Source organism: Meles meles, chromosome 5, assembly GCF_922984935.1.
Source record: "Meles meles chromosome 5, mMelMel3.1 paternal haplotype, whole genome shotgun sequence".
In the NCBI taxonomy this organism is placed as follows: domain Eukaryota; kingdom Metazoa; phylum Chordata; class Mammalia; order Carnivora; family Mustelidae; genus Meles; species Meles meles.
In genome coordinates this window covers 67865558-67889018 of record NC_060070.1, presented here as the reverse complement: position 1 = coordinate 67889018, position 23461 = coordinate 67865558, and the positions used below count along the sequence as shown (strand labels likewise).

The 23461-nt window shown below is 42.7% G+C and overlaps 1 protein-coding gene across 2 annotated transcripts in view; it reads left to right on the top strand.

The window, feature by feature from the left end:
- Positions 1-11799: 11799 nt before the first annotated feature.
- The window catches only part of MYB (MYB proto-oncogene, transcription factor), a 34272-nt gene continuing 22610 nt past the window's right edge, over positions 11800-23461 (top strand). The window contains exons 1-6 of one of the 2 annotated variants that reach the window (XM_046006840.1): positions 11800-12019; positions 16379-16496; positions 18318-18389; positions 19916-20008; positions 20255-20475; positions 22210-22444. In XM_046006840.1, the coding sequence (XP_045862796.1) occupies positions 11997-12019; positions 16379-16496; positions 18318-18389; positions 19916-20008; positions 20255-20475; positions 22210-22444 (762 nt within the window). In that variant the 5' untranslated portion in view covers positions 11800-11996. The remainder of the gene's footprint in view (positions 12020-16378; positions 16497-18317; positions 18390-19915; positions 20009-20254; positions 20476-22209; positions 22445-23461) is intronic. The other variant, XM_046006841.1, reaches the window with a different exon arrangement.

Sequence of the window (23461 nt, the reverse complement as noted above, 5' to 3'; positions counted from 1 at the left end):
TAGCCCACAAAATGCCTGCCATATAGCAATTGCTTAATAAATGGTAGCTACTAGTGTAGTGTTTCAATTAAATGGTTGTGAACCATATTTGTGTTCTAAAAATAAGTTATCCAAAGTTTATGAAATACTTTGAAATCTATTAACCACTTGATTCTCACTTTGATTCTGGAGAGTCGTACATAAAATAGGTATCATCTCCATTCTATAGATGAAGATACAGGCTTAAACATTAAGCATTTTGCCTGAACTTGTACAGTTTGTTTGGGAGTGTTGGGAAAACTCAGGGTCTCGAAATCTAAATCAGATATGTATTTCTGCCCTCCTGCTACCCTGACCCAATCAGCCTATCAGTCTTTTAAGGTAAAATTTTAAGTATTTAAGTAAAAGTCTAATGTTGAATAATTAAATGGAACCTATTAGAAAAAATGTTCTTATTTTCATTATTCAAAATTCTACAAATCTGACCCTTAAGGAAACAATGAGAGCAAGTGTGAATAGTTTGAAGATAGCTTATTGATAAGTATTTGACCTTGAACAATTCCATGCTCTGTAGCCATTAGCTACATACAGCCATTGAGCAATTTGAACTGTGGCCTGTGTGATCAAGAAACTGCAGTTTAAATTTTAGTCATTCTTCATTAATTTAATATTAAATTTAAAATATGACTTTTGCTCCAGCTACTAAAAATCTTTTATGTATGCTTGAAACAACTAGATACGCAAATTTACTTTTTGAGTTGTACATTTTGTGATATCTGTAAACAGAAATATTTCTGATGAAAATTAGCATTTGAGTTGAGATGCGGTGTAAATATAATGTGCAAACCAGATTTCAAAGACTTAGTAACAAAACAGAATGCAAAATGTCTTCCTAATAATTTTTAATACTGATTTATGCATTGAAATGATAGCATTTTGGATATATTAGGTTAAATAAGATACATTATTACAAATAAGGATATCAGTTTCTGTTTACTTTCTTAAAGCATAGCCACAAAAATTTTTTAAAGCAGATCCATGGCTGGCATTAAATTTTATTTGGTGGCAATGTTCCACAGGAAACCCAATTATCTATGTAGCTGGGGAAAAATCACAGATAATATCACATTTCATTTTATTGATAAATTTTAATTGTTCACTGGCCTGAGTCTCAGTTTCTTAATTACTAAGATCTTTCAAGGTGCTCCTACTTCGAAGACAGCCAGAGAGAAGGCAGGAATTTTTTTGGTAGAGAGGCAAGCAAAGGCCCCCCCAAATCTTGAAATTGACATAACCATTCAATTAAAAGCTATGTTGACTCGAATTCAGTGCCTCAAAGACTTACAGAATGTCTGTGAAATGAAAAGGACCTGTTACACAGAAGGTATTAGAACCCAAAACTGATCTCTGAGGTGCCTTCGTCTTAAACCGCAGCATCAGCATCAGTATCACCTGATTCTGCCTATTAAAAATGCAGATTCCTGGATCCCAGCAAGGCCTCTTGAATCGACTCGGCACAATGGTGATTTAGGAGTCTGCACACTGAAAGGCAGTTCTTAGGCTTCTAAACTGTGAGACCCACTGGTCCAGCAGATGAGGGAGAGACATGAAACCAAGTTCAAACCTCACATAAGCACTCTGCTAGAGGCACCGAGACATTCACAGCATTCCGTGGAAGACGTTCTCCAGCAGAAGGCATCTAAACGGAGGCTGGAATGACAAGCAGGAATTAGTCACTATAAGAAGGAAGCAGGGAGAGGGCTAGCAGAGGATCAGAATGAGCAAGGTCTTGGAACACAGATCCCCATGGCACGTGGGGCGGCGGGGGGGGGGGGGGGCACAAGCTGTGGTCTCTGACTGGGGCTTCAATGTCGTAGGCTATGATTCCTCACCTGCAGGCAGGTTGTGCTTTAGGGTGAAGGAGACACTGGCAGAGGTAGTAAGGGAGGCATGTGTCCTCTGAAAACAGTTTCTAGATGACCCTGATAGTCTGTCCACAAGCAAGATTTCAAGCCAAGGATCAGGTTGTCCAGTCTCTGTTTACAAATTTGTCTGCCTGACAACTGTGAACAGAATGACTTTTAAGGAAGTTAACTAAGCTTCAGGGGCTAGATAAATGTCTCGGCTGAAGTGGTGGTAGAGGGATTAAAAGGGAGAGAAATCATTGGCTAACTGTTAAAGACATAACCTTGGCAAGAATTTGTGCTTGACTGGATCTTGGGGCAGAGAAAATTTAGGGTGACTCCCAAGTCCCTGCTTTGACTCACTGAAAGGGCGGCTGTGCCATTTGCTGCAAGAGGACACCAACAACCAGCCCTGGTCTAATTTCAAAACTTTGTCTGGCATGTTCTTCTGAATGAGTCATTCTATGCAAAACCTGTTGACAGTCTTCAAAAGGACACAATAAATCCATCACATGGCACAAGACTATAGACCAGCACACAGGAACTGTATCGGATTTTGCACGAAGAAAATCTCTTCCCATGCTACGTTTTCAAAGGAATCTATTTACTCTTTGGGATTTGAATCAACATTACCATCATGAACATTCTGAAATTCACATACTTAAAAGTACCACTAGGGGCGCCTGGGTGGCTCAGCGGGTTAAAGCCTCTGCCTTCGGCTCAGGTCATGATCCCGGGGTGCTGGGATCGAGCCCCGCATCGGGCTCTCTGCTTAGCTGGGAGCCTGCTTCCTCCTCTCTCTCTGCCTGCCTCTCTGCCTACTTGTAATCTCTATCTGTCAAATAAATAAATCTTTAAAAAAAAAAAAAGTACCACTAAATACACTGTAATGAGGTTTTTTTAAAAATTTTGAAACATTAGTAACACTTCCTTCATATATACATATAAATCAAATTGTTAAATAAAAGTGCACAAGTCTAAAGATTAAAAGTAACTTCTTTCTCAAGGCAGTTTGAGTATGTAGTTTTCTATGAAGATATCTTTAATTCTCAGGTATTTAAAAGAAAGAAAAAAACACCAACAGGGCTTTCAGAAAAGAAACTATATATAATCTTGACTAAAAAAGAAATTAAAACTTTTATAGGAGAACTTTGATGTACCTGATATTTTTCAACAAAATATTACCTTACCTTCATTACAAAAGTTCTCTCCCTCAGGCTGACCCTAAAACAGGATCAGATGAGCTTTCCCACATTCCCAAAGAGCTATCACTTTGGAAGTTTTTCAGAAATTTAATCCAAAGGATTAGAAGCAATTGGACAAATTTTTTCTAAAGGATATTTTCTTTACGAAAAGTAAAATGTTTGCTTAACACAAATATTTAAACCAAATTAAGATAATTCTGAGAATGGCTTTTTTCATAGGCCAGTTAACTATTTTTATTTATTTCCTAGAACTAACAATGAAAAGTAAATCAAAATATGTAATCTTCATAGATGACACAACATTGTAGTATTGGTTTTACACTTCTATGAACTTTTTATATTTCTAGCAATACATTTAAATGGGAAGAGAAGAGTAATGATATACTTTATCCTAACAGGTTGACATTGGGAATTATGTAGTCTACTTGATGTGATGGTAATAACAGTAATAACTATCCTAAATCTATTCCTTTCTTCCTTCTTCCCTTCCTTCCTCACTTCCTCCCTCCCTTCCTTAGACTACAGGTTCAGATAAGGAAGGGGGCAGAGGAAGAGAGAAGAAGGACGCTCTTCAATTTATTATCTGTATGGTCTTGGGTAAATCATTTCATCTCTCTCAACTTCAGTTACCCCCACCCAAAAATGGAAAAAGTAATATCTAGAGGGAAAACAAAAAACCAAAAACATAGGCAGAAAGACAAGAACTGCTATAAGGATTGAGTGAGGTAATATATGGCTAAGTCAGTTGCAAACTCTAAAACCCAAAGGTAAGGCATTTTTAACCGTATTTTAAACACACACACACACACACACACACACACACACACCAGCTCCGACTAATTCCTCATCAATTGTTATTGCACAAAACATTTATGTGCATATTTGCATGCAAGACCCAGTCCTAGAATTAAGCATATTGAAAGATTGAAGAGGGGCGGCTGGGTGACTCAGTGGGTTAAGCTTCTGCCTTCAGCTCAGGTCATGATCCCAGAGTCCTCGGATCAAGCCCTACATCCGGCTCCCTGCTCAGCAGGGAGTTTGCTTCTCCCTCTCCCTCTCACTCTGCCTGCAGCCCTGCAGACTTGAGCTCTATCTCTCTGTCAAATAAATAAATAAAATCTTTAAAAAAAAAAAAAGAAAAAAGACGAAAAGAAAGATGGAAGATACTGTCTCTCCCCTCTAGCTAAAAATCAAGACACAAGATGAGATAAGGCACATTATAATAATTAAAGACATAGATAAAGGAAGTAAATAACTAACAAAGGTAATAGAGTCGGATGCTCAATAAAAGGCAGGCAAGGGGGGAGCCTGGGTGGCTCAGTGGGTTAAAGCCTCTGCCTTCGGCTCAGGTCATGATCTCAGGGTCCTGGGATCGAGCCCCGCATCGGCCTCTCTGCTCCGCAGGGAGCCTGCTTCCTCCTCTCTCTCTGCCTGCCTCTCTGCCTAGTTGTGATTTTTCTCTGTCAAAAAAAAAAAAAAAAAAAAAAAGGCAGGCAAGGTGGGCATTGACCGGACTCACAGGTGGGAGCAGTGATGTGGAGCGGGGAAGCCTAGGAGAACTTCAGAAGGCAGTCTGGGCTTCAGTGGAGCCTGAAAGATGGGGGGCACTTAAGTAGCAAGGAGCAAAGGAGGCGTTGCAGGCAGGAGGCATGGTGTAAGTAAAGACCCTGAACTTGCCAATGGCTTCTTGGGGAGGAAGCAGAATGAACCCAGCCTGATAGAAGATAAGGTTGGAAGGGAGCATGCGCTGTACAGCAGAAAGACATTGAGCCCGTGTCCCCCAGCAGAGCTCTCCAGGGTTCCTGTGGCCGCAGCCCATTTTGATAGGTCAGTACCTGAGCCACTCCAGTTACTACATACCATCACCCCTGAGGGTAAGGCTGTGTAGGCACAGAGGCCAAAGCCAGCTCAAACACGAAAATGCCAAGTTAAAGAGTTTGGATCTGATCTTCCCAACATTAGGGGCCAGTTAAGGATTTTTAACTAGATGACTAAACGGCCAAAAGAGGTTACAGTGAGCTTGTGTTGGCAGAGAGGTGATAGGTTGGGGAGAACGAGCTCAGAGGGGAGGACATTAGTGCAGGGGTGTTGTGCTAGTTTAGGCGGAAGCAATGATCATCTGGAAGGAGGTGGTGATAATGAACATGGAAAAGAGGCCCCGAATGTGCAAGAATTCTCGAGTAAAGGCCCTCTCATGTCTGCAAGCCCGTGCTCACACGGGGGACACTGAGTAGATAGTCTCCATGCGTTTACCAATAAAAAGGAACTGTGGAAACACTGTCAAGTAGATAGAGGTAAAATGGGCTGCCCAGGTATTTTAGGGAGAAACAGAGAATAAAGGGCTGGAAGCACCTTTAAAGCTCTCTACTATAATCTCCACATTTTGAAAGTCTGGAATATGAGGCTCAGAGGAGTTGTATCCTGCCTGTACTTTCAGAGAACGGGGCTTGGGTATCTTGTAACTTAGTTACCCCAGAAAACCTGTAGGTGTGACTGTTGTTGTTGTTAATAAAACTTGATATTTTGTCCACTGACTTTGAAATCTGCTATTTTACTTTTATAACATATGTGGGGGGAGTGTGGAGAGAGGAGGAAGAATTGGCTAGAACAGTTGTGAGAAGACATGGGAGAAAAATGACTTCTGTAAACAGGTTTCCAGGACTTTGTTTAAGAGGGTATTTGACAGGCAGAGAGTGCACAGGTGCAGGAGCACAGAAGCAGGGGGAGGGGCAGGCAGAGGGAGGAGGAGGAGCAGGTTCCCCAAGGAGCTCGTATCCAGGACCCTGGGATCACGACTTGAGCTGAAGGCAGACACTTAACCAACTGAGTCATCCAGGCACCCCTGGTTTTCAAGACTTTTCTTCAAAGCTTTGGAAAGATAGGACTATCACTTGGGAAAAGGTGAGCAATTCCCTAAAGCAGATTTCCTAAAGCAGAAAGAGGTAAGGCCTTCAACCTCTCAGCAGCATTTTTCTTTTCTTTTCTTTTTTTTTTTAAGATTTTATTTATTTATTTGACAGACAGAGATCACAAGTAGGGAGACAGGCAGGCAGAGGGAGAGTGGGAAGCAGGCTCCCTGCTGAGCAGAGAGCCAGCTGTGGAGCTCGATCCCAGGACCCTGAGATCATGACCTGAGCCGAAGGCAGAAGCTTTAACCCACTGAGCCACCCAGGTGCCCCTCAGCAGCATTTTTCAAACTATGGTTCAGTACCCATAACCAGGGTACAAAAACAAGGCAGGTTTCATTACCAGGATGTATTTAAAATAGGATGAAATAGAATCGGATGGATGGGATGGGATAGAATAGAACAGAATAGAATACAATAGGGGCTCCTGGGTGGCTCAGTCAGTTAAGTGTCTACCTTCAGCTCTGGTCATGGTTCCAATGTCCTGGAATTGTGGTCCCGGGGCCCTGGGATGGAGACCCTGCTGAGCAGAGAACCTGCTTCTCCCTCTCCCTCTGCCTGCTACTCTGCCTACTTGTACTCTCTCTCTCTGCCAAGTAAATAAATTTAAAGAAAAAATAGAATGGAATAGACTGCATGGTTGGTAGTATGAGGTAATATTGTTTTATAAAACTTTTTTTAGCTCTAAGTGAGTGTATGTGTGTGTGTGTGTGTGTTGAGACGGGAGCTAAAATGGGTTTGTTATTAGGAGTCACTGTCAAATATGTTTGAACTGCCCAATAAATATTTTTTCTCAAAGTAAAACTTTTCAAAATCAGTTGACAAAATATAGAAGAAAGGAAGAAAAGACAAAAACATTTATGTATGCATGTCTAGAAAACTTTCTTTCCTCTCCAACAGGTCTCTTCACCTAGCCCCTACACTCACTTTTTCAACTTCTTAAATATTCTCCAAAGTTTTTCCCTTGACCATCTCTATACACAAATGTGTATTAGCAAATCCACAATATAGGGCAACAATCGCCTTCATGCAGATAGCTCTTAAATAGACTATTTCTCCAGCGTTGCCTTGGTAAATGTTTAACAACAGGTTTTCTGGGGGCTGGGGAGCCCTTATTTGTAGCTTTTGTCACTTTGTGTGGTATAAATACTCCAACCATAGCCAAGCCCAGCTACCCGCATGACTTGACTGAACACAAAATTGGGAAGATATGCATATTAGCGCACATTACATAGTATTTCCGTCATGCAGATGTATTGGGGAAATTACCCCAAGAGCAGACATACTAGTAAAATGTAGTAAAAAGAAGAAGGAGATTATGACTTTTAAATATGTATTACCTTTTGGCATACAATATATTCAATTGTCGTTTTATAACATTTAATTTTTAATCATGTCTGTGTTTAACAACTGGCTCACAAAATTTTGCCTGGCCTCTCCCACAGGCAAGGGTCCCACATTCTCTGCCACCTGCTGAAGAACTGTACCCGGATCACTTCCATAAGAAACCACAAACTTAACATACTGAAATCTAAACTCACTTTCCTCTTTGAATCTCCATAGCGCACACTTCTCTTCCCCTCTTGACTTCCCTATTTCTATGAATGGTGCCTCCAACAGCCAGCCAATCAGTTGCCAAGTCTTGAAAGTTCTGCCCAGCCAGTGTTCTTCTGATCTACCCCCTCCTTCTCATTGCAGTTAGGGTCACTGTCCTAGTCCAGACCAATTAACTGAACTCTTCCCCTTCATCTTCTTCTTCTGACTATGGTCCATCTGACCATACTGTTAAATCAGTCTTCCAAGTGCACAGTCCTGAAAATGTAGCTCTTGCATTTAACACACTACACTCTAATCCTCTAATCCGGCCTTCAAAGCTCTCCTTGCCGCAGTCAATCTAGACAGCTCCTTGGTCCCTGGGCTTGGAATCGGCCTTGTGGGTCCTGACCCTGTGCTTCTGCTCACAGTTTTCTCTTCCTCTGAAATACCCTTCCCTTATCATGGAAAGACTCATTGCTTTTAACTAAGACTCAGTTCAAATGGTGATGAAAACAGGCAGGTTGTTTGTCCGAGGAACATATAATCTGGAGGGTGGAAATCCCAAATGAGGTGCCAAACCCAGAAATCATTTAAAGATAAAAATGTATTTGGTCACTATCTAATATAGAGGCTCTATGAAACATATTGCACTAAAGTAGCAGTTCCCCCACTGTTATTACTAAAAAGCTTGCTGTGAGATGACATGAGGTTTATCTCAAACATACGGATTCAATTCTATATGCTACAGCAGTCATTCATTAACTGAAATGATCAAGAATCATGGGGAGTAACCATTTGGTGTTTACTGTGATTATTTTCCTTTAAAGAATGCTCCGAACTAAAATGTGTTGAGAAGGTGAGGAGAGGTGTATTGTAGAGACAGGGGGTCCCAGAGGGCCGGTCTGTCCCCACCACTGACAAGCCTCTCTTGTCTTTGGGACACTGACCACAGGTACTAAAGGTCCACCCCATGCTCGGGATTTCTCAATAGTCAGAAGCAAAAAAGGCTGATATTTGTACCTTTTATGCATGTCTCTTCCTCTCAGCCATTCTCTGATGGTTAGCAATAAAACAAAATGCTTTAAATGCTTGCTTTTCTAGGGGCGCCTGGGTGGCTCAGTGGGTTAAAGCCTCTGCCTTCGGCTCGGGTCATGATCTCAGGATCTCAGGGTCCTGGGATTGAGCCCCACATCTCTGCTCAGCAGGGAGCCTGCTTCCTCCTCTCTCTGCCTGCCTCTCTACCTACTTGTGATGTCTGTCTGTCAAATAAATAAATAAAATCTTGAAAAAAAAATAAATGCTTGATTTCTCATGGAGGAGAATCCTGATGATGATCAGGGAGTGATGAGTGGTTCCTTTCAAATTCTAATCTGAGGCTGAAGTTTAGCAGTATGAGAAGAAAGAGCAGGCTGCCATAGTCCTGTGGTCACTGGCGTCAACTTTCTCACAGAATTTAATTATTTTGGATTGGAGAGGCTGAATCTTTAGCTAAGGAGAGGTGCAAGAGAATGAGGTGGGGGGAAGGTGGTGAGCAGCAATTCTCAAAGGTGAAAGTGTATTGAACCCTCTTGTTGTCTCTCTTATATTGAGATTGTCAATGTGTTGTCTAGAAACCACGTCCATGAAAACCACTTGGGTACTTGTTTAAAATGCATATTCCTAGGCCCTACCTCAGACCTACTGAATCATGGTCTCTAGGGGCAGTGCCTGGGACTGTATACTTTTCACAGGAACACTCAGTGTTGGTGACACACACTGAAGATTGAAGACCACTGTTCTAGCGTTGGTAGACTTTGGCCTGTAGGCTGGATACGGCCCTCGAGCTAAACATGTTTTCTTACATTTTTAAAAAAATTATTTTAAAAAAAAGGAGGAGGAAAGAAAAGAACACACAATATTGCCCACAAAGTCTAAAACATTTACTATCTGGCCCTTTACAGAAAAGTTGCTGACCTCTGTCTGATGCAATGCAAATAAAAGCCTATATGTGAATTTAGCCCTTTCCCAATCCTGCCCCAGCTAAAATAACTGATGAGGCAGATCTTTAAAAAAAAAAAAAAAAAAAGAGTGATGAACTATATAAAGTTTTCATCTAAAAATACAGTTGTAATAGTTATAAGCAGAGGGGAAAATTTATAGTTGTAATAAACATCCTGTAACAGCTTTGAAAACATATTTTCATCTATACAAGAATTTATGGTAAATCCATTTGATTCTATCCCACCATATGGTTATCAGGTGGCAATATATCCCACATTAGCCTAGTAAGAATCATTGCACATATACTCTTTATTGGATTATGCTTATGTTACACATATAAGGAAAAATACAAAACTATATTCCAGAAGGTCTGCCTGGGGAATGAAAATAAAATAAACTCCCAAAACACATAAAATGATCCACAAAGTGAATAAAGGGAATAAAACTGATTTTGATATCTTTCTACCTAAAAGGAGTTTAAGAATCATAGAGCAGTTGTACCTCCTAATCATCTTGAGAAAACGAACTCATTTCAGAAGGGTTCTTATACTCTGTGCCAAAGAGGTTCAGTTTGGGAATCACACCAGTTAGATTCATAAAGTAATCCCAAAGACAGAATGTAATTTCTTTTGGAGTAATTTCTACATGTTTGTTCTTTATTATTATTTTATTTTTGATGTGGAGAAACTTTATTATATAATCTACACATAAATATTGGCTTTAAAAATATATTGACTTGCAAGTGACTTATCTCTCAGAATTGCAAACTGAAATACCTCACAATAATTTTTTTTTCAGAGTTGTTTTTTCCTCAGGAAGAAAATAATGTTAAAACCTTGCTAGCAACGAACATTTTTTTGATAAGGACTTAAACTATATTACAATTTTTAAGAAACAAAGTTTAAAACACCAGATAAAGTCTTGAAACCTAGCATGCTTCACCATTTAATAAAATTATGACTCATTTCTGTAAGAAAATGCTTTTTTAGTAAGAAAAATGCTTTCTGAGCTAAGTTTAAACTGCCGGGGCACATGGGACACCCACAAACCCAGTCAGCAGAAGTCTCAACTTATAAGATTAAAGGAAAAATAAATTAAGTGTGTACAGAGAATGAAAAAAAAAAAATCCCCAATGGTACAAGTCTATAAACGGAAGTAAAACTAAAACTCCCCTAAAATCCCCCAATCATCAATCCTTATAAATTCAGCACTTATCTTCTCCCTTTATTTCTTCAAGAGTCCCTAGTTAAATGAACACAAAAAGTCTTCGATGATTTTTATCTCGTAAAACAGAGTCCCCAAACTACGCTAAGCCTGGATACCGACCTCCGTATCACAAACCGCTTAACTTTCAAAACCCTGCCAGCACACGTGGGGTTTCCTTAGTTCAGTTTGGAGCCCCGTGGATTTTGCAGGTGTGCGATCCAGGGCGCGAGCTGTAGGGGTGGTGCGGGGGCAGAGGTGTGCGGTGGGCGCCGCCCAAGCAGGGCAGGGTGGGTGGGGCCGGGCGTGTGCCCGGGTGAGAGTCAAGTGCTAGTGACCAAACGGTGGCGGCGCGTGGGCTGTGTGGGCTCCAGGATCTCGCAGAGGAGTGAAAGCTCCTTCCGGATGCCCCATAAGGAGCGGTGAGAACTGCAGCCCCACTTGCACTTAAGTGTCCTTTGTTACTAACAAGTTCAATTGGAGAGATTAAAAACAAAAACGGAAAACAGCCCAGTGAAAACACAGGCTCACGTCCCTTACTACTCCTCCCCAACCCCCCACTCCATCTCCGGAGAGCTGAATCTTACACCCTGCTTAAAATCCAATCCCCAAAGCAGTACTTCCCCCCGCCCCTCCGGCCCTGGCCGCCCCCAGGACAGTGAGTCAGAGCCCGGCGAGCTCGGGGCGCTGGTGCCTGGGGCACGCCGAGCCGGGCGACGGTGGCGCGGTCGCCGAGGAGGGGACGCGGCAGCAGCGGGACGTGGCGCGAGCCCGCGCGGCCGCTGCCCGGGAGCGGGGTTTGCGCAAGAAAAGGCGCCTCCGCGGCCCCCGGCCTCCCCTCCCCGGCCCCCGGCTCCCCGCCCGCGCGCCGTCCGGGGCTCGCGGCGCGCCAGGAGCAGCGCGGCGGCGCGAGAGGCGAAGGGGAGCGGCGGCCCAGCCGGCGGGCGGCAGCCAAGGCGACCGCGGAGGCGGCGGGCAGGGCGCGTGCGCACTGCAGGGGCGCCAGATTTGGCGGGAGGGGGAGTGTCCAAAGCTCTTTGTTTGATGGCATCTCTGTTTACAGAGTTTACATTTTAATATCAACCTGTTTCCTCCTCCTCCTTCTCCTCCTCCTCCGTGACCTCCTCCTCCTCCTCCTCTTCTTTCTCCCGAGAAACTTCGCCCAGGCGGTGCGGAACGCCGCTGCGCAGCGGGGGAGGGACGCAGGCAGGCGGCGGGCAGCGGGAGGCGGTAGCCCCGTGCGGTTTCCGCGGCTCCCAGCTGAGCCCCGCGCCCGCCGCGCCATGGCCCGGAGACCCCGACACAGGTAACGGGGAGCCCGGACGGGCAGCCGCGGGCGGGTGCGCGCGGGGCACCAGGCGCTCGGGGAGCAGGTGGGCATGCATTCCTGGATCTTCTGCGGGGCTGTCAGATCCTTCGAGGACCTAGAGCCTCTGCCTCTGCAGCAGAAGCCGCGAGTGGAACTGATGAATGGAAGAGCCTATGCGGGAAATATAGCAGGACGTCAGCAAGCATGCCCTGGGGCTCATTTTGGAAGTTGCACGGGGAGACGTTTCTCTCTAGGGGGCAAAAAAGCAGCACCTTCCAGCCGGGGGCTGAGAGGCGCCCACCAACCCCGGGGAGCCCACTAGGTCCCTGGCTTGATGCCGCGGCGTCGGCGAAGGAGTCGCAGCGTAATTGGTGGATGTTCTGCGCTATGTTTGGACTTGGACGCGCAGAGCATATGGCAGATATAGGGAAAATGCCGGATTGTTTAGTAGCTGCAGGTAGTTCCCTTAAATTTCATTCATTCCTTACGGAGGCGAAGAAGAGCGGCAGCTGACAGGCGGCTGCCAGGAAGATTTTAGGGAGGAAAAGGGTCTCTACATTTGCAAATTGGTTTAAGCCCAGGTTTTGAAAGCTCTCATCATAGTACTCGGGGAGGCTTTTATTTCTTATGCAAGCTCTTAACACGCACTCAACACACGTCCGCGCTGCACATGTCCCTGCACTTGGGGGAGGTTCGCCAGGATGATGGGCGAAGTCCCCTCACGTTGTGGCCGCACGGAGGGGAAGAGGGAAGAGGACGAGGGAAAGATTCGTCCGAACTGTCAGTCGTGGGCGCTCCCGCTTTCCCCTGGTCTCTGCACTTCCCGGACTGGACGCGCCAGAGTTCCCTGCGAGCCGCCGGGTGCCGGGACAAGCCCAGGGGCCGTCGCGGTTGCCACTCAACGGTAAAGGACAGAGGCGGGCAGCACCCAAGGCCGCTGCCGCGCAACCAGGACGCAATCCCCGCCGCGCTGGGGCAAGAGGTCCCGGCGCGGCGCGCACACGTGGACGCGGCTGAGTTGCCGCTCCTCCCCACGCCCTGCTCCCGCCGCGTTAGGTGGTCCGGGCAGAGGAAGGGTTGACGGGCCGACCCTCGCTCAGAGTTTCTTGGTATAAGCCCCTGGAGGCAAAGCAAAGCCAACCTCTTTTCCTTCTGGCTGTTTGCTTTTCATGTACTTATTTGGTTTTGAACCGGCTGTCGCTTGTCCCGCGCCGCGCTGGGAAGTTGCAAGGAGCGTGGGTGAGGGCTTGGGCCGTGCAGCAGCACCCTCGGGCCCGGCCTGGCCAGGCGCGGAGCAGCGCCTAGGCCGGGCCGGGCTGGGCGCCCGAGAAAAAGGGAGGCGACCTGGGGGGGCCCTGGGCAACCAACGCCTGCCCTGGGCCCGGCCACGCGGCACGGGGGTACTGCCCCTGAAGTGGTTTCACCTTCGCCTTTGGGACTTAACAGCAGAGCATCCGAGGGCACCCCCCCCCCTTTTTTTTTTCGAGAGCAGAAACTGGGAGGAGGAGGAGGAGGAGAAGGAAGCTGGGAAGGGGTTCTGGGAGGAGGCGCGGTGCAGGTTCCGCGCCCCGAGATCTCTGCGGGCCGGGTGGGGCGGGGCCGCGCAGGTTCCTTGCAGCTCCCAGGTAGCGGAGAAGGGTGGCGGCCGGGAGGGCGGGAGCCTTGAACCTGCCCCAGGGGGAAGAGAAACCCCGCTGCGGGCTCAAAGCCGTTTCTTGCTGGGCGAGCGTCGCAGGGATTATTAACCAGGTCAGCGAAATGAGTCTGAACCCCTTTTCTAGAATCACAGTAGCGGCTTCAAGGCACTTCCTCCCGCTCCCCTCCCTCTTCCCAACCCCCAACACCTCTTTTCTTTTTCGTTTCTTTGCACGGTTTGTTTCCTTGACAGAATGTAATATTCATAGTTGTACTCTTGTAACCACACCAGGTCTAGCAGGTGGGGAGTCGAGTGCATCAAGCTTGAAATCAACCTTTGAAAGTCCTCTAACTGTCGAGTCTGAGAGCTTGTCAGAGCAGACGAAGGAAAAATTATTTCAGGTCCTTGATAGAAATTAGTCGTGCTATTTAGGCTACCGGGACAACTTGGAGCCAGGGCATCTCCTGCAAAGCTCAAAAGTTGGTCCGGGTGCCAAACCTGTTGATGGCCCCCGGAGGAGACTGGGAGCAGCCCTGGGCTCGCCCTCCTCCCCTTATGGTCTCTTCAGGACCTGCAGAAGTCCCACGCCAAGTTTTCCCCCAAGACTCTGGTTTTGCACATCTCTGCTTCCGTGCTGAAATTTGAAAAAGCACTGAAGAGGTGAAACCATCATTTATTAGCACTGGAAAGTACCTTACTAATAAAATCCAAGCCCTTAGGTATAGGCGAGGAACTGAGGTCCTGAGAGAGAGGAAGTGATTTGTCCAAGTCATGCAGGGAAGTGGAGGCAAAATTAGGACTTGCACCTTTGCCTCCAGTACTTAAAGATCTGTTTGATGCCTATCCTTCTCACCTTTCGTTGACTGCCCTCTATGGGCAGCCGCATTTGTTGCTTGTTCTTGTGAGGTGAGCTGTTTCCAGGAGGAAGATGCCCAATTACTTACTAGTTTGGAAAATGTAGTTTATCACTTCTGAAAATCTCCAGATCCAGCCAAACCTAAAACGTTAAAGTAAATTGAATCTGTGACTCCTTTTTCAGATTATTCTGCTCTTTTTGGTATTCCTGATATTTTGTAAGGAGGCTTTCCAAGAAGCTTCCTGTGAATCTTTCCAAAGACGCTCACCTACAGAAATATACATATATATACATATATATACACACACATACATATATATATCTGTATATGTATATATATATTTACAGGAATCGATTCTATTTATTAATCAGAAGTTGTTTAGAACCTCTCGTTGACAGTGGGGATCAGGATGAGACTCTTGTTTAAAGAATAGACACTAAATGAAAAATCATTGTAGCTTATAAGTACAGCTTAGGGATCTCTTTTGTGTGGCATTTGAAGTTTGGATCACATGCTACTTATCACCATGCAACCTGGACCTTCATTTTGTGCCAAAAAAAAAGAGTTTTAAATTATAAGAACTTCAAATTCAGGATTTTGGGGAAATACTTCTGCTTGACTTGTAAGGGGTGAGTAATATATACTTGTAAGTTAGTTTGGGAAGACAAAACCTGATATAAATATAAATTTTCTTTTTGAAAATCATGATTGGCACTGTGATGTTGCTTTCTGTCACGATTTTTACTGCACTCAGTTTGCTGGATTTCTCAATATTATAATGAAAAATTTTAGTGAAGTTTCTAAGATAGCATAATTTCAGACAGTTAAGGTACATTTATACTAATAGCTTATGATAGAATTTAAGATAGCATATCTTATACACAGCTGCAACATTACTGTCATCTATTTAGTATATGATTAATAAACACTTAGTGTAGAGTTACTTCAAAAGTCATCAGAATTCAGAATTTGGTCTACTAGGTAAAAAGGGCACTCTTCAAAACACTAATGCATTTTTTTTTTTTTTAAACCCACCTGGGGGAATCCCTCAGTTTTGAATTAGGTGCGTCTTAAGAGTTGACAAATACCATTCAGTCAGAAAAAAAAAAAAACCAAAAAAGTAAGTAAGAGTGTGACTACCAAGTGGCCTAATTATTCATTTAGTTACTTAGGAAACTGAGTATTGTCATCACAGCCACAAGTTGGACCAACTGGCCTACAGTTTTGAGCTATTGGATATTAATATTGTGTACAAAGCAGTCTGATCACTCGATGGCCTTATCCTTCCTTGGGTTTCTAAAATCCTCTCCTTTTACATTCTCTTAATCTTCTCAATTTGTAAGGGATAACTATGATTGTATTGTCGGGTGTATTGCTTCTTGAATTCTTTTTCTGTCAATAAAACACCAGCCCCTTTGGAGTAACATAATTGAGTTGCTTGTCTTGGAGAAATTTTATTCCAATGCTGTGATGTATGCCAAAGATTTCGAGCATGTGCTTATGTAAAGGACACAGGCTCTTGTTTCTTTTATTGTCCTTAACATTAAGTTTTCAGCTTAAACCTTCATTGGTTGGAAGGTTGTGAAATGTGTAACTTGTCACTGGCCTAGTAGTCTCAGCAGGTTCAAACATGCAGAGCAATAAGCACGTGCCAGGTCCTTGGCCGTATCTGTGGATACCACTACCAGCAGAACCAGTGTACAATGCTAGAGCAACAGAATGCAGAAAACAATCTTGTCGTGCAGGTTTTCCAAATTTTATCTCCGTAACCTTTGAAAAGACTGAGTCTTCGTGTAAATTTTGTACCCAGTAGTTTAAGTCTTCCGGTTTCAGTCCACGTCTGCCCATTTTTTATTCCTGCAGCATATACAGTAGTGACGAGGACGATGAAGACATTGAGATGTGTGATCATGACTATGATGGGCTGCTGCCTAAGTCTGGAAAGCGCCACTTGGGGAAAACTAGGTGGACCAGGGAAGAGGTAACTAATTGTGTTATCAAAACATGGAAGTGTATCAATTTATGAAAAAAAAATGTTTCAGCTAAACGACAGGTGCTTAAACTCATCAGCAGGCTCTTTGAAGTCTTAGCCTAGCATGCCTGTACAGCATGATATCCTCTCACCACTTCTCCACGGGTACGCTCTACCATCCACTTCCAGACTCTTCATAGTTCTTTGAATGTCCCCTCCTTCTCACTGTAGATTTAATCTGTGGTTTTCTCTGTGCCTATTCTGTTCTTGTCCTTCTGCTGAACTGCTTCTTACTACTTCTTTATCACCTGTGAAGACATCACCTTTTCTTTGAGGCCATCCCTGGATTCCCCAGACAGGTGGGCTGTATCCTCCAGGCACTGGATACACATTCTTACTTATTAGTGCTGGAACATGCGTGCCTCCCCCAGTAGACTGACAACAGATCTGCTGAGAGCAGGGCTAAGTGTCTGTTCTTTTTGTGTTCCCTGAGCCCAGAATCACTTGACACAAAGGAAGATATTAACAAGTGTTCTCTGTACAAGGGAATGAATTGCTATTTCCCAAAACAAAACAAAAGTTTGAAACAAAATACTCACAGAACTCATCTTTTCATAATGGATTGATTAAACACTTGTGATATGTAATATTTCACAGAGCCATATACATGAATATCTGTTCAGCTTTCAGTGATGGATGGATATATGTCTTCTTCCCACCTTGCTTTTTCTGCTAGCTTAGCAAAAGCTTGATCTTTGTACTTAAGAAATAAATACTTAAGGGGGAAAAATTATTCATGGATGGGGAAAATTGATTTCTTTAAAGCTTTCCAAAATAATTGCAACTGATTTTAGAGGATTTTATGTTAGAATAAATGATATTGACTCTTCTTCAGTTTCATTCCATCCTACTTCACTTAAACCAGAACCCCTGTTGATAGGCAAGTGGGATTGACAGTGAGGTCCATAGGAAATGCTTAGTTTATCTATGGAGGTTGTGATCTTAGAAGATCTTGGGAGATACAGAAGTTTTGTTGTTAATACTGGTTTCCTAATTCCTGTGTCCGTGTCCTACAAGGACCCACGCTGTGGGTGAAAGTTATCTTTGCAGAAATGTGGTGGTTCTTTTTCACTTGAAAGGATGTGTTTAGAAAGACATTTGAGACCTGAAAGATTTCTTCCTGAGGTTTAGTATCTTCTGTGTTCTGATAAGTTTGGCCTCATTTAAATTGTGACTATACTGATGCAAAAATAAAATTATATTATCCGTGACTTCAAATTTAATCTAAAAAGTGATCTTCCATTTTTTGCATGAAAGAGGTTGAACTAGCTAAATGTTAAAATAGAACTTGAACTATTTCTTACTCAAGATGCTGTTTACTGTCATAGTTAAATGTCTGTTGACTCTAACATCGAAGTTCATTTTTTTTCCCATCAAGCGAACTTTTAATAGTTTTCATATACTAAACATTCAGCGAGCCAGGCATTATGCTAAATGTCTTGCATCGCTATTTCATGTAATCTCCCAAAACTCACATTGACATCCGCATTCCCACTGCATAGAAGATGATATTAAGGCCCAGGAAAACAAAATGATATACCCAAGCTCGTCTAACTATTCAATAGCTGAGTCGGGTTTCAAACTCTTATGTGTCAGACTCTAAATAAATCTATGCTCTAAACCAGTATATTACATTAATGTCTGTTGTATTTGGATATTTTTGAGGGTTTTTTTCTGGATTGGATTATTGGATTGGTTCCCTTTTACTCTTAATTGAATAAAGTTATACTGTAAATGACTGATATCCTAGATTAACTTTAAATGTCTTAGGATGAAAAACTAAAGAAGTTGGTGGAACAGAATGGAACAGATGACTGGAAAGTTATTGCCAATTATCTCCCGGTAAGTCTGTAATTTTTTTTTTTCTGTAAAAGGAAATCTTCTCCAAACATTTATGTCCTGGGAAAAGACATTAAAATATTACATATTTGCTCATATATAAGAAGTAGGGGAGAACACCTCATCCATAACTTATAGTTTATAGTTTCTATTGTAATGCATATAACTGGGGTTTCTAGATAGATGGTTAAAGGATTTTTACAACATTTTTTAAAAACTTTGCCTCTTGTTTTATCTTTTTATTTATTAGAATAATATAAATTAGCATTCTGATGGTAGGGTGACAAAACTCCTGATATTTTCAAGTTAGCTTCTTTAAATTTCCTATTTATTTAGATAGCCATATTTTTGGTACCCTGGCTGAAAATTTTGGTTTATCCTTTTTGACTTATTCCACTTCCACCTCCTACATCCAGGCAGTGACTGTGGAATCTGGAATTCCTTTGTCAGTCAGCCCCTTCTTTCCAACCTCCTTGCTGTTCTGCAGGTTTGGCCCCCTTCCCTCTTCTCTGGACAATTACAGGGGCTTCCTAACTGGCTTCCCTACCTGTAGCCTTCCACTCTTCCATCCATCCCAAACATTGTTAGCTCATGGAGCTTTCTAGAATGCAGCTGTCCCTGAACTTTTCAAAATCCACAGCAGTGACATAGAATCTCACAAATTAAGGAGCCCGGGTGCCTCGACCTGGCACCCGGGCCCCTCCGCACAGGCCCCATGACCTTCCACATGGCCCCCAACGTACAGCTCCGGTTCTATTTCCTACTTCCTCTATGTGAGCAGGTTTCACTGAATTCATTTCTGCTTTCCCTCCTTTGGGCTTTTGTCTCTGGTGATGTCTCCTCCTATAATGTCCCAGCCATCCTTCCAAGTTCCTATCAAAAGCTTTTCCAGACTCTTCCTTAGGAAGCATAATTTCTCCTCTTAAGGAGAATCTTCTCTTCTCAGTCCAATATCTTTTTGCTTTGGTTTCTTCTTATCTTGAATCAAATTCTGCCTTCTATTAGTTGATTATATATTTGTCTTTTTTTTTCTTATAAGATTACCCTCTCTTATAATATAGAGCCTCTTTTTATTTATCTTTGTGCTGTAATAGTAAGACTTGAGGCCCTAAAATGAAGCACATCTCTTAGTTTGAATGGGAAGCAAACTTTAGTCATTTGGAGTGGATTTCCATGAAAGCCTGACCTTCACGTGAAATCACTAACAAGTCTTAGTCTTAGTCCACAGAGGAACTTCCACGGGCTGAGGATATGGTAAGTTAAACGGACATCTGTCCAAGATGATGGTCCTTCAGTTCACATGGCAGGACGTTTCACGAAGGAGGCAGAGCTTCTAATTTTAGATAAAATTTTGATATATTCTTTGTATGTTCGCTAGCTATAAGTAATGAGCGATCGGTAGGCTTTCCAAACATGCCCTAAAGTGTTTCTGACTGTGCGTATTGTCTGTGTATGACTCATACCATGAGAAAGCCTTCGTGTGCTTATCACATAATACCTATATGACAGCGCATACTTTATTTGTCTAGAATCGAACAGATGTGCAGTGCCAACACCGATGGCAGAAAGTTCTAAACCCTGAGCTCATCAAGGGTCCTTGGACCAAAGAAGAAGATCAGAGAGTAAGTTCTTCCCTCATTGGTGTGGGAATCACAATTCTGACTATTCCCCAGACATCTTTATTGAATGTTTCCCAATTTGAGGAAACAGGTAAAGTGTCAGGAAGCTGAGGACTCTATTCCCATATTTCCAATGAATGCAAGCAGATTCTTAGACATTTTCTAAAGATCTTGTAACACTGAAGAATGATTCCACTGAGTCAATACATAACATTAAAACATAGGTTATTTTTGTGTGTTTATCTGAAGGTGATAGAGCTTGTACAGAAATACGGTCCGAAACGTTGGTCTGTTATTGCCAAGCACTTAAAGGGGAGAATTGGAAAACAATGTAGGGAGAGGTGGCATAACCACTTGAATCCAGAAGTTAAGAAAACCTCCTGGACAGAAGAGGAAGACAGAATTATTTACCAGGCACACAAGAGACTGGGGAACAGATGGGCAGAAATCGCAAAGCTACTGCCTGGACGGTAATAATATGTCAAAAAATATATTGATTGGGAAGAATGAGGGAGTGGGTATTGAACATTTTGTTTTAAATGTGTGGTGAGTGAATTACATTCCAATGATCATGTTTCATGAGATATGCCAGAACCATAGGTTTTTAAATTGGAGGAGCTCTTAGCATTTCTCTGGTCAAGTACTTCCAGAATCCACCCAACAGTGCGCTCTGGGCCAAGTCAGTGAACCTTCCTCAGCTTCAGTCACCCCATTGGCAAAATGAGTATTAGCCTCCTCCACAAGGCCAATGTTCGTATCAAATAAAATGGATGTCGAAGCACTCTGTAAACTATAAAACCTCTAAACACATAGAAGGAAACTGAGAAGCGACATCTTGTCTCTGGTCTAAATTCGTGCAGCTGGTGAAGTGACCAGAAGAAGCTCAGCTGTCATTTTCCTGTTACTAGCGTTCATTTCATTATACCACACGGCTTCATTTTTCTTCCTTTGAAGAAGCAGAGCATTTCTAGAATTATCATACTGCTTCCAGGTTTTTAAATAATGCCAGTGTTATGCTTTCTTTAAATGGACAAGGCACAAAAATGACCTCATTATGAGGGATATCAATAGAAGCTCATTTTTGTCCCACTTACCCCACTGGAACACTTTATAAACACATTTTCTTTAATTTGGAAGATACCTTTCATTATAAATCTTATGTAAATAATGTAAGATAGAAAAAATTTAATAGATTTTATCCTTGAGCTTCAGGATTGGAGAAAGGGTCCTTTCAAAGAAGGCCATGGCTCTGATGGTTCAGGTAGTGTTCTTGTGTGACCTTCCAGAGCTGTTCCTCCCTCATGGAGGGTTCAGGATCAGCTTAGAAAATCCAAGAGGCTGAAGAAAGGAGGGCTTTTGTCCCATTTGGCCTGAGAGGGTATGCTGTTGATTCTTGTAAAAATTTAAGGGGCAATTGAACTTCCTCTTTCTTTAGCATACATGTCCCCACCCCCTTCAAGACAGTAAAAGGGAGACTTAAAACGGTTTTTGTTTTTGTTTTTGTCTTTTTTGAATTGAGAAACTGTTTTCCTGAGAATTGAAAGACTTTAGTAAAAATGCTTTGCAGTTGGAAAATACATTGGGACTTAGCATCTTTCCCTTCTGGATCCCATTTTCCATTCTCACTTCTGGTTAGAGAACAGTTTGAGGTGGACTGCAAAAGGTGGGAATTTCTTTTTTTCCTTTTTTCCTTTTTTATTTTACTCAAAATTTCTGCGTGGTGCTCTCTGAGATAAAAAGCAGACAGTGATGGCAACATCGTTATCATTCACCAAACTTTTACTGTGTACCCATTGTGGTGGGTAGGCCCTGCTAAGCCACACTCAAAGGAGAAATTTTCTAGAACAGCTGTATCTCTAAGTTGTGTTATAGCCTCGTACCATGAACAGTCAGAATAAACACGAAGGGTGGATGTATTTAAAATATTCTTTTATCAAGGAAACAAAGTGCTTAAAGAGTTTAAAGATTTCTAGAGGTCCACATATGTTCCATAAGGGGTAATGAGAAAAATCTGTGGATTTTCAATTAGGTAATAGGGGAAGCATGACTTTTCAGAGGTCCAGAAGACTGAAACAGTTAAAACAGCAACAATCCCAAAAGACCAGAAGAAAAGGTCTCTGTTTGAAACAGTTTTCTGTCAATTAACTCTAATCTGAATTGAAATTTTTGTTTGTAAAATCCTTATGTGATCTATTTCTGTGCAGAACTGATAATGCTATCAAGAACCACTGGAATTCTACAATGCGTCGGAAGGTCGAGCAGGAAGGTTATCTGCAGGAGTCTTCGAAAGCCAGCCCACCTACAGTGGCCCCCAGTTTCCAGAAGAACAGCCATCTGATGGGTTTTGCTCATCCTTCACCGTCAGCTCATCTCCCACCAGCTGGCCAGCCCTCGGTGAACAATGACTATCCCTATTACCACATTTCTGAAGCACAAAATGTAAGCCATTTTTGAGAATTTAGTTTCCTGAGGGAGATGATCAGTGATTTTAGCTCCAGGTAGAAGGACTACCTCACACTTTTATACTTTTCAGAGAACTTCCATAAACATGACCCCCTTCGATCCCCAACCTACAGCCTTTGAGGTAGATATGGGGAGATGTTATTATCTGGGGGCACAGCCCCTGAAGCCAGGGTGTTAAGTGATCTACAGAGAGTCACCCAGCTCACAGGGCAAGACTGGAGGAGTCCAGGTTGTCAGATTTTAACTTAAATGTTTCAGATCAAATTAGCTTTTGCATGTAAATTTACTTAACAAGCTCTTGCTGAAGCAGAAGGGGGAAATGAAAATGTATTTCCCTCTTCCAAAATGAAAAGTGAATGTCATATTAAAGAGGAGATCGTTTGACACTAAAATTCAACAAGTTTGATTCTGTAAGTTTGATTCTGGTAGTGATCTAGCAGAAATGTCTTAATTTATTCCTTCCCAGCGTGTTTACCTTCTTACTTTGAGTCAGGAGCAGGTTGTGACACCATTTTCTGATTTCTCCTTTCATCCTCCTTTGGATCAGTGTGATTCCTTCCTAATTGCCAGATATTTCTATTCAGGGAAGGAAATTTCCATAATGGTTGGGAAAAGAAAAATAAGGAAAAAGAAGATAATAAGATCAATAAACTTTAATCTTACAACTAACAGTAACAGATGGTGAAACTTAGCCAAGAATATGGAGCTCATATGCAAATTATATTCAAAATATATTCCTAAAGAGTTTTCACTCTTCTCTGTCTATTCCATACATTTGACTACAGACTTACCAGAAAAGTCTCAGATGAATGAACTATCGTAGGCAGTTCTGTGCTCTTTACTAAAACTCATAATTATTCCAAGAAAAATATTTCTATTATAAACAGCTAGAGCCATCAGTTTTTTCCCATTATGACTTCTTTCATACATTCATGAATGATTTTTAGGTTATGTTTTCATTGTGTTTCATTGTGCTTTACTCTAATTAAGGAA